Below are 17825 nucleotides of genomic sequence, written 5' to 3'. Positions count from 1 at the left end.
AAGCCTTCAGGAACTCCTAGAACCTGCATGTTGGGTTGTTTGATAGAATCCTGTATATTTTCAACCATGTTTTTTAGTTTTATAATTTCTTCTTGTTTTTGATCTGACTTAAAATTTCCAGAGATTTGTCTTCTAGCCTGGATATTCTGTCTTCTGCCTCACCAACTCTGTTTTTAAGACTTCCCACTACATTTTTATTTGATCTATTGAATTCTTCATTTCTAGTGTTTCATTTTGATTTCTCTTTAAGATCTCAATTTCACGGGAAAATTTTTCATTCATATCATGTATAGTTTTGTGTAGCTGATGAATTTGCTTCTGAGTAATCCGATGATTAGTTTTTTGAATTCCGTTTCTGACACTTCCTCAATTTCTTCATCTTTATCTTCTAATATTGAAATGGTATAGTGTTCCTTAGGGGGCTCATAGTGACTTCCTTATTCTTAGTTCTTGAATATTTTCCTTTATTGTTTGACATTTGTAGAATTTTTTTGTTTTTTGTTGTAGCTTTTGTCTTTGTCTGTGTCTCTGTGGTTTAGTGGGACGTCTATACTTTCAGTGAATACCAAGAAGTGTGTGCTACGTGTCCTAGAGTGCTCTGTTTAGTATTCCAGGCTGGGGCAAGTATCCAGGTTAAGATCCTCACTGGGCATGGTAGCTCTCCTCTGAGCTGATGGACACCACAGCGCTACTCCCCCATGTGCTCAGCGCTCATCCACTCTGCTTAATGAACTGAATTTTGATCTGTGGAGTCTTTCCTCTGAGCACAGTTCCCTCTGTTATGAGCTGTTATAGGTAACCAAGGAGCTCGGAGAGTGTGGAGAGGCTCTCTGGTTGCCCAGCATCTAGCCACACTCTGACTCCTCTTATGCAGTCACTGTTTTCTCAGACACAGCTCCCAGGGTTCTTTGGGTCATGGATTGTCAATGGGGCCGCTTCGCTCCACTAGCCAGTCCTTTCTATAAGGAAATTAAGGTGTTCCCATAGCTGCTATCTGTGTGTGGTCCTCCCAACCAGCTTCAGTGTTGGTAGAGGGTTTTTTTCCCCCCCTCTGGTTAGGTTTGTGGTTTGCAGGCACGTTCTTGCCCACTGCAGCCCTGATCACTTCTGTAGTGCTGTGCGGGTAGGAGAGTCCCACAAGCAGTGCTTCCCCCTCCCTAGGGTTGGCTCTCCCTCCCCTCCTTTTGCCAGGCAACTGGCAGGGTGCAACTGGCATGGAGGGGGAAGGAATTCTTCTGGATTGTTGTGGCCCTCATTAATTGGGTAGAGTGTAGCCCCTGTTATTTATTGCTGTGTGCACACATGGGAGGTAGAGCAGCAGCTGCTTTCCTGTGTCAAAAAAAAAATGGTGTGAGCCTGTGAGCCCTTCTCCCACTGGTTGCTGGTCTCTGTTGTAGCAGGGAGGAGGGAAGGAGAGGGACTCAATCCCTCTATTTTTTTTCCTTCTTTTTTTCCCTCTCTTCCCACCTTGGCTGTCTTAGTGGGTTCATGTAGAACTTTAAAAGTGGTTCACCAGTTCCGTGGGCCTGTGGATTCCCCTCTCACCTGGTTTTCTGGGGTTGGTATCTTCCTCCCCAGTTCCCAGCTTTCATTGTTTTCTGTTGTTTATTGGCTCCCTTGGCATGGGTCTGGGCCATTTCTATTGCTGGCTCTGGGTCTCTTGCTGGGGTTCCCCAGGGCTCTAACCTATGAGTGTACTTTCTCCCTCTTTTAAACATTAATTTTGCCCCATGTACGTTGGACTGTCCTGTTGCTATTCTGGAATCTTGGAACTCCATGCACTTTTGAATTATCCTTGTGGCTTTAGACTGCTTATCCGTAGAATGATCTAAAAGTTTGAGACCCAGAAGCACTGTTTTAAACAAAAGCAATAACTGAGAAGCTTCTATTTTATAAGTAATATGTTAAGAATGGAAATCATGGCTAGCATAAAGAAAATATTGCTACTGATTTGTGTAAGCACCTAGCTTCTCCCAGTTTCAACAAGCTTTATTTGCTAATTCAATAGGGTATCCATGAAAATTTTTGTGAGTTGTCAAATGAAAACACTGCTGCCATCAGTTTAGTACTTACTAAATATCAGATTGAAAGGTTGTCTTATTAAATCTTCACAAAAACTCAATGAGTTAAGTATTATCACTCTCCCCATTTTGCAGATGCAGAAACTGGGCTCAGAGTGGATAAGAAGTTTGCCTGCAGTAATGTAGGATTGCTAAAATTGGGACTTGAACTCAATTAGTATAACTATGGAGATAGTACACTTAACCATAACTTTGAAGTTATAAGGCCTTTCTGAATGTAAAGACCTACACAGAGTGGAGACTAGTAGGTACATCCAGGTGCTACCACTGTGTTGGCTGCTATGGAAATAATAAAGCATCAGAATGTAAGGACCTACTCAGAGTGGAGAGTATGAGGTGCGTCCGGGTGCTATCACTGTGTTGGATGCTATGAAAATAATAAGGCAGACACTTGTGAACCTATCATACTCCTGTTTCCACTGGGGCTTCACCATGTAAGAAGCTTTATCAGAATAGGCAGTTCAAAGCAGAGTCAATAGTAAAACCAAACAAAACACCCTCCATCTTACAGGTTTTTTTTTTTTAAATTCCCCTGAATTGGGCTACTGTAAGCAGTTATAATCTCTACATATCTGAAGCTGTTTAGCAAATATAAGAAGCAGAGTATGTATTTATTTTAGGTCTTCCTACCACAATGCAAAGAGCAACTTACAATTTCTCAATTAAATTTTTGTCTCTGTTCTTATAAAACATCAAGTCTGTCAGGGCCCTCCCACAGCCATTACTAATGAAACTTCTGGCTTCATTAATTTAGTCAGATGTTTTCAACACCTATTGTGTTACAGGCACTGTCTTTAGATATTGGGATGCAGAGTGAACACAAGAAAGCTCTTGTGCTCATGGAGTTTATATGTAGTAAGGAAAGACAGACAACCAACTAAGTAAACGTAGCATATTAGGAGAGATGAGAATTACAAAGAAAGTTAGAATAGTGATGGGGAAATATGTTGGGATAGGCTGAATAACTGTCCCCTGCCCAAGTTGTGCATATCCTAGTTCTTTACCTGCTATTCCACAGCACTAACCCTGGAATACTGGGCTTTAAGTTTCATTTTTATGCATATTTATCTGATTGTGGTATCAAGGTTATGATGGTTTCATATATGAAATTAAGAAATATTTGCTTCCCTTCTATTAGCTGAAAAACCTACCCTTCATGTTTAATATGTTTATATAAACTCATATTAAACATTTAATTATAAATTTTATAATTAAATAATATTAAATAAATGATTAATAGATAAATTTATTTAATAAAATATATTGTATTAACATTTTATTATTATATGTTTAATAAACTCTTTAGTGAAAAAAATATAATCCCAAACTAAGAGGAGAGGTTGATCTCGAGATTCAAATTTAGTCTTGACATTGGATAAAATCAACTAAATTGTGAATATAGGTAGTCATTTACAATGTTTAAAGAGTATTATCCATTGAAAGGAGCAAATGACTTGCTACAAAGTATTATGGCAGTACTCTCATTGATAAAGTTGTAGAATCTCAGACTCTTGTAAAGAAGATACATCCTCCAAAAATGTGAGGTGTTGAATTGGACAACTTCTTAAGTTTATCTTCAGCCCCATATCTATGCTTTTACAAAAAAATTATTTTACTTTTAAGAATGTTTGTTAGCATGTAATACTTGCACCTTTTTGTGGGATACAGTGCAATATTTCACTACATAGACACAGTGTAAAATAGTTAAACCAGGCAACTGACTTTTCCATTTCTTTATCATTGTTTGTGTGTTTGGAGCCTACTGGCTCTGCTTTTCAGTTTTACACAGCATATAATATATTATTGTGAACTACAGTTTCCCCTTGCCACTGTGCTATGGAACGCTAGATTTTGTTACTTCTGTCTGTTTTTGTTTTGGTACCTGTTATACCCTTCCTCTAACCCCTCTCCTTCCACCCTGCCCAGCCTCTACTAATTGCTATTATAAGTTAATATGAACTTCCACATATGAGAGCGAACATGTGGTATTTGTCTTTCTGTGTCTGACTTATTTGACTTAACATAATGTTCTCCATGTCTATTGTCTCATGTTTTATTCTTTTTCATGACCAAATAATACCTTTAAAAATTATATCTAATATTTACTGATCAGTTAATATATGCCAGGTATGGTCTCTAAATACATTTACAATGCATTTACATATACTAATTCAGTGTCACAGCAGCCCTATGAAGTGGCTATTGCTATTATGTCCTTTTTACACGAGGAAACTGAGGAATTTGCACTAAAACCCCTCCAACCTAAAATCCCTCCAGAATTACAACTCTATCTTATAAATGTATTTTACAGTTTTAAAGTTAGTTTCTTGAAAATTTTGTCTCTTTTTTTTGTTTTTCTCAATACTCTTGTGAGATTGATTAGGAATGGTACTAGCACACTTTTATAGATACAGCTCATGAGGGTCAAAGATATGATGATTTATTGGAGGTCACAAAGCTAGTGAAGTGTATAGTTGGGACTCAAACTCAGTCCATATATTTCTAAGCCAATCTCATCTATGCTTGGTATACAAACTTTCTTTAAGTCACCACTGTCCAATGCAATTTCCTGTAATAATTAATGTTTGATATCTGTGCTATTCAATATAGTAGCCACTCAGCACATGTGACTGTTAAACATTTGGCCAGCAAAACTGAACAATTGAATTTTTTATTTTTTAATTTAAATTTCATTAAATTTAAATGTGTATACCTATGTATGACTAGTGGCTACTATATTGGACAATGTGTTTTGAGAATTTAAATAAGTATTAACAATGAAAGATTATAGGTAAATTGCTAAGAAACTCCTTATCTTTTTATATTACAAATAGATCCTGATGATTTTTCCAGCTATTTCAAGAACAGTTAATCTTACATTATTTCAATGTATATAAAAGGATGATATGAATCCAGCTTGATGAGAAAAATAAGGTTTTTTCCACTTTACTTTTTAAATTAATATACAGAGAACAGATCTCTTGAATTTCAAAGATATGATTCCAAGAATACAACTTCCTTCCTCCCTCTTCCTTCCTTTCTTTCTGTTTCTATCAGTTTTTTTTTGCAATAACATACTTTCAATTTACTGTTTAATCACGGGCTTAATTTCCTGTAAAGAACTAGATCTAAAGAACTTACTTGTAGAGTAAGCGGTAGATAGACCACTGTTCTACAGGGGTATAAACAAGGGTTATAGAAAATTGCCAAATCACAATATGTCAGTTTATCTTGATATACAGTAATCTTTTTTGTACTCTGTATATTAGCTACAACCCCAAAATAACTTTATTACAAATGCAAATTTCAAGCTGATCAGGACTCGTGAGTATGAGCCATCCTAAATGGAATCACACATTGAAAACATTCACATAGTCATAAAGTAAAAATTGCAGCTTGAAATTGTTTTTAACAGGGTGGTTATTTGAATATGCACAATACATTCAGCTATATGGAACAAAAATGAACATCAGAAAGGACAAATAATGTATGGAACACATAAAAGAGTAGGTAAATAATCTAAATGATCATCTAAATTTAATATCCAAATTTACCTTGACAGTTTACAAATTCAGCAAATGCTTACTCCAGTCCCCTCAATAGTTTGAAGAAACAGTTCCTGTGTATTTGTGTAATCTCCTCCCCATAAGTGTAGACTGCATCTAGTAACTCTTCTAATAAAATTCGGTAAAAATGATGGACTCTCCCTTCTGGTATTAGGTTACAGAAAAAGTCTTGATTCAGTTTTGCCCTCTGTAGCATGTTTATCCTGAAGTACTGAGGATCTGACGGAGACTCTGGCTAACAGCAAGATACTGAGGCTCTCACTCTCAGTGCAAGGTTTTTGAATCAATTTGACAACCAAAAGAACGAGTTGAAAGCAGATCCTTTTTTTTTTAAAAAAAAAAAGACATTTATTTACTTGAAAGGAGTTACACAAAGACAGAAGGAGAGAGGCAGAGAGAGAGAGAGAGAGAGAGAGAGAGAGATCTTCCATCTGCTGGTTCACTCCCCAGATGGCCACAAGGACCAGAACTGTGCCAATCCGAAGCCAGGAGCCAGGAGCCTCTTCCAGTTCTCCCACGTGGGTGCAGGGGCCCAAGGACTTGGGTCATCTTCTGCTTTCCCAGACCATAGCAGAGAGCTGGATCGGAAGTGGAGCAGACAGGACTCGAACTGGCGCCCATATGGGATGCCGGCACTGCAGGCGGCAGCTTTGCCCACTACGCCACAGCACCAGCCCTGAAAGCAGATCCTTACTCATTGTTGTCTTTAGATGAGACAACAGCTCCAGACAACACCATGATTGCCAACTTGTAAAAGACCTTGAGGCAGACATGCTTGATAAGGGACACCTAGTTTCTTGTCCGGCAGAAAATGTAAGATTATAACACTTACTGTTTTGAGCCCTGAAGTTTTAGTGTAATTTGCTCCACAGTAATAAACAACTAATATACTAGGGAAATGAAAGATGCATTGGATTTGGGTCTGCTCCATTAGGAAGCTTCCTCTCTAGTAGGAGAGAATTCATGAGACAACACACAAAGTAGGTTATTGTGTAGAAAAAATGCACTGCCTGTCTAGACATCCATTATGCATCTCTTGAACTACACAAACAATGACAGGCTATTCTATACTTGAATATTGCTAAAAGCCTGAAATTGGTCCCTTCTGACAAGCGTTTTGATAAAAAAAAATAATGTTGGAAAACTTTTCCAACAGCTTGAAGTAGCTATGATTCCTTTTTTGGAGAGATACCCTAATAAAATACCAAAAGCATATTTGGAGGTAGGGGATTTTTTTTTTAAAAAAATATATGATTAGTGCTGCACTAAAATAATTGCAAATAATAGGAACATTTCAAATTCCTACGAGTTGATTCAAGAAGTACATCTGATGCAGTAATCTAATGGAATACAGTATAATATCATATTGTTTAGGATTAAGTTTAGCTACAGATAACAGAAAATGCACAAATAGGAGTAACTTAGGCAAGATTTTATTTTTGTTAATTAAAAGAGTTTTGGAGATATATGTATTCTGTACCTAGTTTATTCAGGGATTCATCATGAGTACATATTGTATTTTAACAAATGCTTTTTCTGAATCTATTGATATGAGTGTTTGGTTTTTACCCTCATTCAGTTGATGTGATGTATGATGTTTATTGATTTACATATGTTGAACCATCACTGCATCCTTGGGATAAATCACACATTGTCAGAGTGAGTGATCTTTTTGATGTGTTGTTGGATTAAATTTGCTGGTATTTAGGTTAGAAGTTCTGCCTTTATGTTCATCAGGGATATTGATATATAGATTTTTGTTGTTTTCATGTCTTTCTTTTTAAAGTTAAGGTAATGCTGCCCTCATAGAATGTGTTCAGAAGGATATTGTGAAAACAGTTCATATTAGATTTGCTTTAAAAGTATGGTGGAATTCAGCAGTGAAGTCATCTGATCCCAGATTTTCTTTGTCAGGAGATTCTTTATTACTGATTAAATCCCTACACTCATGGTTGGTCTCTTAAGGTTTTCTGTCTAAATGACTCAATTTTGATAAGTTATAACTATCTAGAAATTTATTCATTATTTCTTGGTTTTCCAACTTTGTTAGTATAAGGATTTCCATGATGAAATTCGGATATCCCTTATTTCTCTAACCTAATAGTGCAATCTAGGACGTCCAGTATAATGTTGAATAAAAGTGGTGAAAGTATCTTTTTTTTATTCCAGATCATAGAGAGAGAAAGCTTTCCAAATCCAAATGATGCTAGTTGTGTGCTTGCTACATATGGACTTTATTATATTGAGATATAATACTTCTGTAGCAAATTTGTTCAGAGATTTTTATAATAAAGAAGGGATGTTGAATTTTATCAAAATGCCTTTTATGTATTTTTTGAGGGGATCATATGATTTTTATCCTTCATTCTGCTAATATAATATATCATGTTTGTTGATTTGAATATGTTGAACTGTCACTGCTTCCCTGGGACAAATCCCACTTTGAAATGGTGAAATCATTTTAATATGCTAATTGATTTAATTTGCTATTATTTTGTTTAGGATTTTTGCACCTATGTTAATCAATGATATTGGCCTATGACTACCTTTTTGTGGTATTTTCCTCCAATTTTGATATCAAGGTAATGCTCATTTTGTTGCATAAGTTTGGAGGAATTCCCTCCTCCTCTATTTTTTGGAACAATTTAAGAATTAGTGTTAGTTAATCCTCTTTTGTATGTTATCAAATTTGTACATTATCAAATTTGTCATTGTGTAATTGTGCTTACTTATCTCTAAAAATCCATTGTGTTTCTGTGGTGCCAGTTGTAATGTCTCCTTTTTCACCTCTAATTATATGTATTTGAGTCTTCTGTTTTTTATTACTAGTCTAGCTAAGGATTTATCAATTTTGTTTATCATTTTAAGGGAACACTTCTTCATTTCATTAGTTTTCTATTTTTTTATCTCTGTCATTTATTTGTGCTCTGAGTTTTATTGTTCCTTTCCTCACAATTTTGTGTTTAATTAATAATATTCTAATTATTGTTTAACAATAAGACTTTGAAAGTCGTTTATAATTTTAAAAGTTATACGATAACAAAAATGTGGTTAGAAATATAAAATGAGGAAAAAATTCAGGTACTAGAACTCTACACAATTATTCTGCCTTATCATTATTGTTTGTTTTTTAATCACATTAAAGGATAAAACTTTATATAAGAATCAGGTTATATGTTCTTAAAATCTGCTTTTTTCTCTTTGACTCTGTTGAGACTTATTTGTGACCTACCATGTAATCTACCCTAGAGCAAGTTCCATGCAATGTTGAGAAGTACGTGTTTTTTCGGTAGATGTCTGTTAAATCCAGTTGATCTAAGTGCAATTTTAATGGTTGAGTAGTATTCCCTTTTTCCTTTTCAGATTTGTTCCAATTTGTTTTCCTTGTTTGTATTTGTATTTCTTATTAATATAAAGAGAACAGATTTCATGCATTCCATACAAACAGTTCCAGGAAGACAATCATAATTCCTTTCCTCCCTCCACATCCCCAAATCCCCCTCCATGACTCCCCTCTCTTCTGTGTATCAATTTTTGAAAACTGATTTTAATATTAAAACATAATTTTAATTCACTCTGTATTTAAAGGCTTAATTCACCACTTACCAGTTCCAAAGGAGTATAAACAAGGGCTAAAAATGAAAATTATATCAGAAAATGTTCCTTGCATTTCTATACATTTTTATATTGTATAATAGCTGCCACATATCACAGAAAATATATGATGTTTGTCTTTTTGAGACTGGCTTATTTCACTAAACATAATGGTTTCTACGTACTGAGATTTCATTCTTTTTTTATTTCTGAGTATTCCATAGAGTGTGTATGCATATATATAATATATGTATGTGTATATATATATATATATATATATATACCATATGCACCACATTTTCTTTACTCAGTCATCAGTTGATGGATATCTGGGTTAATTAAATATATTAACTATTGTGAATTGAGCTGCAATAAATATGGCAGTGCCGATAAATATTTCATATGTTGATTTCATTTCATTTGGGTAAATTCCCAGGAGTGAAATGACTGGGTCATATGGTAGATTTATTTTCAGATTTCTGGGGAAGATCCATACTGTCTTCTATAATGGTTTTACTAGTTTACATTCTCATCAAAATGTATACATAAAATACATGAAATTTGTATACCTTAAATAGAATTAGAAAAATAAATTGAAGCACACACATACACACACACACAAAGAACAGTGTATTAGCTTCATTAGCATTTACTATTTTTTATTTTTGGATGATAACCATTGAGTGAGGCAAACACTCAATGTGGTTTTGATTTGCATTTCCCTAATGGCTATTTATCCCAAGCATTTTTTCATGTGTCTTTTGGTCATTTATATTTCATCTTTTGAAAAATTCCTTTTCATATCCTTAACCCATTTCTTAACTGGAGTGTTTGTTTTGTTGTTGAGTTTCTTAAGCTCTTCATATATGCTGGATATTAGTCCTTCATCATTTGTATAGTTTGCTAATCTTTTCTCCCTTTCTCTCGGTTGCCTCTTCAATTTATTGAGTGTTTCTTTGCAGTGCAGAAATTCCTTAGCTTGGTTTTAATCTCATTTGTCAGTTTTTGCTTTTAGTATCTGTGCTTCTGGAGTCTTTTCCAAGAACTCTTTGCCTTTGCCAATTCTGGCCTTATCCCACGAAGTCCATGCTGCTGCGATGGTGAGGCGATGGTGTTATTCGACAGGAAGTACCAGAGACAAGTTTCAGCGAACATGTCTGCTTTATTAATGACGAAAAATACCTTTTAAAGGGCAGGCAGAGGGGGCATAGCTAATTCAGGGCAACACTAATTCTATAGGACAGAACAGATAGTGGCACTGCTATGCTTCTCCAATCAGCTTGAAGATCAGTTAGCTAGGGTAGCCTTCCTGATGGCGATTACAGGGCCCTATAATAGGGAATGGAGGTGGGGGAAATGTGTCTGGGGCTCCTGCTGCCTGTCAGCAGTCAGGGTAACCACATGCATGGGCAGTCTCCCAGCCAGGTACAGGATCAACCACAGCCAGAGTCTTGGAGAGTTTCCCTGATGTTTTCCTCTGTGCTAGTAATGTAATGGTATCAGGTTTTAGATTTACGCCTTTGATCCATATTAAAGTGATTTTTGTAAAAGGTGTAAGCTGGGTGTGTCTGAATACATAGTTCTGCACATATACATACAGATTTTCCAGGACTGTTTGTTGAAAAGACTGTCCATTCTCCAGAGACAGATTTTAGCTCATTTGTCAAAGATTAGTTGGTTGTAGATGCGTGGATTAATTTCTGGGGATTCAGTTCTGTTCCATTTGTTTACATGTATATCTTCCTGTGAGTAGCATGTTGCTTTAATTATAAATGCTTTGTAGGATGTCTTGAAATCTGTATTGTGATACCTCCAACTTGTTTTTGTCATTTATGATTGTTTTAGCTATTTGGGGTCTTCTGTGTCTCTGAATGAATTTGAGTATATTATTTTTGGATCTGAAAAAGAATGTCCTTGGAATTTTTAAATTAATTACTTAACTATTTTTTAAAGGAATACAAATTTCATATGTACAACTTTAGGAATATAGTTATTCTTCCCACCATGCCTGCCCTCCCACCCACACTCCCACCCCTCCTCCTCCTCCCTCTCCCCTTCCCTGTCACATTCTCAATTAGGAGTCATTTATAATTAACTTTGTTATTTTTTAATGATTTTTGGTTTATTTGAGGGATTTTTTTTAAACTTTTATTTAATAAATATAAATTTCCAAAGCACAACCTTTGGAATATAGAGGCTTTTTATCCCATAACCTCCCTCCCACCCACAACCATCCCATCTCCCACTACCTCTCCCATCCCATTCTTCATCAAAATTCATTTTCAATTATATTTATATACAGAAGATCAATTTAGTATATATTAGTAAAGACTTCAATAGTTTGCACTCACACAAAAAGAAAAAGTATAAAGTACTGTTGGAGCACTAGTTAGACCATTAATTCACATAGTACAACACATTAAGGACAGAGATCCTACATGGGGAGTAAGTACACAGTGACTTCTGCTGTGGATTTAACAATTGACACTCTTATTTATGATGTCAGTAATCACCCAAAGCTCTTGTCATGAGCTGCGAAGGCTATGAAAGCCTCTTGAGTTCGCCAACTCCGATCTTATTTAGACAAGGCCATAATCAAAGTGGAAATTCTCTCCTCCCTTCAGAGAAAGGTATCTCCTTCTTTGATGGCCCTTTTTTCCAATGGGATCTCACTCACAGAGATCTTTCATTTAGGTAATTTTTTTTTCTTTTTGCCACAGTGTCTTGGCTTTCCATGCATGAAATACTCTCATGGGTTTTTTAGCCAGATCTGAATGCCTTAAGAGCTGATTCTGAGGCCAGAGTGCTGTTTAGGACATCTGCCATTCTATGAGTCTGCTGTGTATTCCACTTCCCATGTTGGATTGTTCTCTCCTTTTTAATTCTATCAGTTAGTATTATTCAGACACTAGTCTTGTTAATGTGATCCCTTTGACTCTTAGTCCTATTATTATGATCAATAATGAACTTAAACTGATCACTTTGACTAGTGAGATGGCATTGGTACATGCCACCTTAATGGGAATGAATTGCAATATCCCCTGGTATGTTTCTAACTCTACCATTGGGGTAAGTCCGATTGAGCATGGGCTAAACTTTAAATTTCTTCCCTCTCTTATTCCCACTCTTATATTTAACAGGGATCACTTTTCAGTTAAATTTAAACACCTAAGAATAATTCTGTGTTAATTAAATAATTCAACCAATGGTATTAAGTAGAACAAAAGAACAACACTAAAAGGAATAAAATAGTAAGTTGTTTCTTGACAGGACAAGGGCTGATCAAGACATTATTTCTCATAGAGTCCATTTCACTTCAACGGATTTCCTTTTACGTGCTCGGTTAGTTGTCACAGATCAGGGAGAACATATTATATTTGTCCCTTTGGGACTGGCTTATTTCACTTAGCATGATGTTTTTCAGATTCCTCTATTTTGTTGCAGATTTCATTGTTTTTGACTGCTGTATGGTATTCTATAGAGTACATATCCCATAATTTCTTTATCCAGTCTTCTGTTGATGGGCATTCAGGTTGATTCCAGGTCTTAGCTATTGTGAATTGAGCTGCAATAAACATTAAGGTGCAGATGGCTCTTTTATTTGCCAATTTAATTGCCTTTGGGTAAACTCTAAGGAGTGGGATGGCTAGGTTATATGGTAGGGTTATATTCAGGTTTCTGAGTAATCTCCAAACTGACTTCCAGAGTGGCTTTACCAGTTTGCATTCCCACCAACAGTGGGTTAGTATAATTTTTCCACACATCCTCACCAGCATCTATTGTTGGTAGATTTGAATGTGAGCCATTCTCACAGGGGTGAAGTGGAATCTCATTGTGGTTTTGATTTGTATTTCCCTGGTGGCTAGTGATCCTGAACACTTTTTCATGTGTCTGTTGGCCATTTGGATTTCCTCTTTTGAAAAATGTCTATTGAGGTCCTTGGCCCATCTCTTAAGTGGGTTGTTTGTTTTGTTGTTGTGGAGTTTCTTGATTTCTTTGTAGATTCTGGTTATTAATACTTTATTGGTTGCATAGCTTGTAAATATTTTTTTCCCATTCTGTCGGTTGCCTCTTCACTTTCCTGACTGTTTCTTTTGCAGTACAGAAACTTCTCAATTTGATGCAATTCCAATTGTTAATTTTGGTTTTGACTGCCTGTGCTCCTGGGGTCTTTTCCAAGAAGTCTTTGCATGTGCCTATATCTTGCAGGGTTTCTCTGATGTTCTCTAATAATTTGATGGTGTCAGGTCATAAATTTAGATCTCTAATCCATGTTGAGTGGATTTGTGTAAGGTGTAAGGTAGGGGTTTTGCTTCATGCTTCTGCACGTGGAAATCCAGTTTGCCCAGCACCATTTGTTGAATAGACTGTCCTTGCTCCAGGAATCGGTTTTAGATCCTTGATCAAATATGTTGGCTGTAGATGTTTGGATTGATTTCTGGTGCTTCTGTTCTTTTCCATTGGTCTATCCATCTGTTTCTGTACCAGTACCATGCTGTTTTGATAACAACTGCCCTGTAGTATGTCCTGAAATCTCGTATTGTGATGCCTCCGGCTCTGTTTTTGTTCTACAAGATTGCTTTAGCTATTTGAGGTCCCCTGTGCTTCCATATGAATTTCAGCATCAGCATCATTTTTTCCAGATCTGAGAAGAATGTCTTTGGTATTTTGATTGGTATTGCATTGAATGTATAAATTGCTTTTGGGAGAATGAACATTTTGATGATATTGATTCTTGCAATCCATGAGCATGGAAGATTTTTTCTTTTTTTTTTATTCTCTTCCATTTCTTTCTTTAAGATTTTGTAATTCTCATTGTAGAGATCTTTGACATCCTTGGTTATGTTTATTCCAAAATATTTGATTGTTTTTGTGGCTATTGTGAATGGGATTGATCTTAGAAGTTCTTTCTCCACTGTGGCATTGCCTGTGTATACAAAGGGTGTTGATTTTTGAGCACTGATTTTATATCCTGCTGCTTTGCCAAACTCTTCTATGAGTTCTAATAGTCTCTTAATAGAGTTCTTTGGATCCCCTAAAGAAAGAATCATATCTGCAAAGAGGGATAGTTTGAGTTCTTCCTTCCCAATTTGTATCCCTTTAATTTCTTTTTCTTTCCTAATGGCTCTGGCTAAAACTTCTGGAACTATATTGAATAGCAATGGTGAGAGTGGGCATCTCTGTCTGGTACCAGCTCTCAGTGGAAATGCTTCCAACTTTTTCCCATTCAATAGGATGCTGGCTGTGGGTTTTTCATAAATTGCTTTGATTGTAGTGAGGAATGTTCCATGTACTGCTGTGAAGAATGTGAATTCTTCAAGTGTAGGAAGAAAAGTTCTGTAGATATCTGTTAGATCCATTTGGGCTATGGTTTTGATTAAATCTGCTGTTTCCTTGTTGATCTTCTGTCTGGTTTATCTGTCTATTGCTGAAAGTGGAGTCTTGAAGTACCCCAATAGCATTGTATTGGAGTCTAAGTCTCCCTTTAAATTCCTTAACATATCTTTTAAATAAACCAGTGCCCTGTAATTAGGTGCATATATGTTTATAATTGTTACATCTTCCTGTTGAGTTGATCCCTTAATAATTTTATAGTGCCCCTCTTTGTCTCTCTTAACAGTTTTTGTGTTAAGGTTTATTTTGTCTGATATTAAGATGGCTAATCCAGCTCTTTTTTGGTTTCTGTTGGCATGGAATATCTTTCTCCAGCCTTTCACTTACAGTCTGCATGCATCTTTGTTGGAAAGATGTGTTTCTTGTAAGCAGCAAATAGACGGGTTTTGTTTTTTAATCCATTCAGCTAGTTTGTACCTTTTAACTGGAGAGTTGAAGCTATTTACATACAATGTGAATATGATAAGTAGTGACTTTGCCCTGCCAATTTTCCAAAGATATTTCTAATATATGCTTTCAACTTCCTGTGATCTTTTCCTGAGATATTTTTTTTTCCTTTACCTTCTTTCTTATTGATGGCCGTGTTTCTGTGTTTCTGTGTGTTACCCATCTTTAAGCATCTTTTACAGGGCAGGACGAGTGGTGACAAATTCTTTCAATTTTTCTTTGCTATGAAAGTTCATTATTTCAGCTGGTGCCATTGCTCACTTGACTAATCCTCCACCTGTGGTGCTGGTATCCCGGGTTCTAGTCTTGTTGTGGCACCTGATTCTGTCCTGGTTGCTCCTCTTCCAGTCCAGCTCTCTGCTGTGGCCGGGAAGGCAGTGGAGGATGGCCCAAGTGCTTAGGCCTTGTACCCGCATGGGACACCACGAGGAAGCACCTGGCTCCTGGCTTTGGATCGGCACAGCACGCCGTAGCCACCGTTAGGAGGGTGAGTCAATGGAAGGAATTCCTTTCTCTCTGTCTCTCTCTCTCTCTCACTGTCTAACTCTGCCTGTCAAAAAAAAGAAAGGCTTTTATTTCACCTTCGTTCACAAATGAGAGCTTTGCAGGATATAATATTCTGGGATGGCAGTTTTTTTCTCTTAGTACTTGGGCTATGTCTTGCCATTCCTTCCTAGCCAGTAGGGTTTCTGATGAGAAGTCTGCTGTGAGTCTAATTGGAGATCCTCTGAGAGAAATCTGACGTTTCTCTCTTGCACATTTCAGAATCTTTTCTTTATGTTTCACTATGGTGAGTTTGATTACAACATGTCATGGTGAGGATCTCTTTTAGTCATGTTTATTGGGGGTTCTATGTGCTTCCTGTACTTGGATGTCTCTGTCCTCCTCCAAACCCGGTAAGTTGTCTGCTAGTATCTCACTAAAAAGGCCTTCTAATCCTTTCTCTCTCTCTATGCCTTCAGGAACTCCTAGAACCCGAATGTTGAGGTTTTTTTTTTTTTAATAGATTCCCAACAATATTTTTTTTTTAGATTTCTAATTTTCTCTTCTTTTCTTTGGTTTGGCTGTATACTTTCCTGTGCTCTGTCTTCTAAGTCTGATATTCTCTCTTCTGATTCACTGACTCTGCTTTTAAGGCTCTCTAATGTGTTTTTCATTGATCTATTGAGTTCTTCATTTCATTTTGATTTCTCTTCACTATCACACTTTCCTGTTCTACTAGTTTCTGTGTTTCATTTTGCTTTCTCCTTAAGATTTCATTTTTGTGAGAGAGATTTTCTATCCTGTCCAGTAAGGATTTCTGTAGTTCAAGAATTTGTTTCTGATAACTTCTAAATGTTCTTATCATAAATTTTTTGAAATCTGTATCTTGCATTTCTTCTATCTCATCATCTTCATAATCTTGGCTTGGGGTGTCTTGTTCATTTGGGGGCCTCATAATGTCTTCCTTGTTCTTGTTTCCTTGGTTTCTGCGTTTGTTGCTTGGCATTGTAGAGATATTCTTTGGATTCTTCTTCCCTCACTGTGGTGTTTTCTTTCTTGTTATACTATGACTGTATTAAGTGGACTGTCTGCTTTTAGATTGAGCCTTAGAGGCTTGAGATGGGTGTGGCCAGAGAGCTCTGTTTGGTTCCTCAGGGTTAAGGGTGTGCCAAATGTGACATACCCAGGTTAGGCATGGTAAATCTCTCTCTCTTTTTTTTTGGATTCAGAAGGGAAGTAATTTCGCACATCTGAGCGGAATTGAAGGTAGTCAGCTTCCGATCTCTGGCTCCTGTGTTTATAACATTCGCCTGCTCTTCCCCAAGGACCACACAAAGAATCAGTGCTTCCTTCAGTGTGGGCTCAAATTCCCCTGCAGTCTCCCACCAGGTTGACAAGGTTACTGAATTGTAGCATCTGGAGAGTACTCACGTGAACTCCTTGAGTTCTCTCACGCACCGTCTCTCTTTTCACAGTCTCAGTTCATTAGCTCCACACATTCACTAGGACCTAACCTCCTGTTATTTCACCCTACCAGAGTCAGGTTTTTTTGCTTGGCTGAGGGCATGCCAGCCCTGAGGTCGCGCAGCTTTTACATATGTCCAAAATGGCGCCTGCTCTTTGTCTTGCTCGCCTTTGAGAGGTGAGCAGAGAGAGAGAGACTGGTGTCCTTACTGGTCACTTTTTTTTCCTCTCTCCTCTATTTAGCCTGGTGAACTTTCCCCCACGGGGCGTCAAGCCTCCTTCCCTCTAGGCTCCTCTTTCTGCTTTCCCGCTGGTGTCTCCGGCTACTGAGGTTTTGGCTTACCTCGCGTTCCAGCACTGGTGTGTAGGTTCCACGGCTGGTGTCCCGAGCCGTGGGCTCCCATGCCCTCCACGCAGGTCCACCATGAATCACTGGTTCCAGAAGAGTTTCCACTGCTGTTTCTTCCCCAACTCTTCCTTGAACCTGCAGTATCGCCACTTTTATTAAACTTTCTCTTCCCAGACTATCAGTGTGCTCCCTTCCTATTCTGCCATCTTGCCAGACCCCCCAGAGATTTCTTTAAAAAGTAGAAATAGACTCATAATATGATCCAGAAATCCCACTACTGGGTATATATCCAAATGTCATGAACATATTGTATCAAAGGGATAACTACATCACCACGTTTATTGGAGCACAGTTTGCAATAGCCAAAATTTGGAATCAACTAAGTTGACCATCATCAGAGGAATGGATAAATAAAATATGATATATATATATATTTATATAAGAATG

At 37.0% G+C, this 17825-nt stretch overlaps 1 protein-coding gene across 4 annotated transcripts in view; it reads left to right on the top strand.

Moving 5' to 3' along the window:
• RRAGB (Ras related GTP binding B) overlaps positions 1-17825 on the top strand; it is a 103977-nt gene that overhangs the window by 43326 nt on the left and 42826 nt on the right. The window contains exon 10 of one of the 4 annotated variants that reach the window (XR_009865034.1): positions 8150-8229. The exons of 2 other annotated variants lie outside the window; for them this stretch is intronic. Coding sequence is in view for 1 of the 2 variants with exons in the window: in XM_062183674.1 (XP_062039658.1) it covers positions 7817-7851 (35 nt within the window). In the remaining variant the exon portion in view is untranslated. Of the gene's footprint in view, positions 1-7816; positions 7884-8149; positions 8230-17825 lie in introns of those variants that run through there. One more of the 4 variants, XM_062183674.1, reaches the window with a different exon arrangement.

The sequence above is a fragment of the Lepus europaeus genome, chromosome X (genome assembly GCF_033115175.1).
Source record: "Lepus europaeus isolate LE1 chromosome X, mLepTim1.pri, whole genome shotgun sequence".
Taxonomy (NCBI): Eukaryota; Metazoa; Chordata; class Mammalia; order Lagomorpha; family Leporidae; genus Lepus; species Lepus europaeus.
The sequence above is the reverse complement of the archived record's forward strand: the minus strand, read 5'-3'. Positions and strand labels throughout refer to the sequence as shown.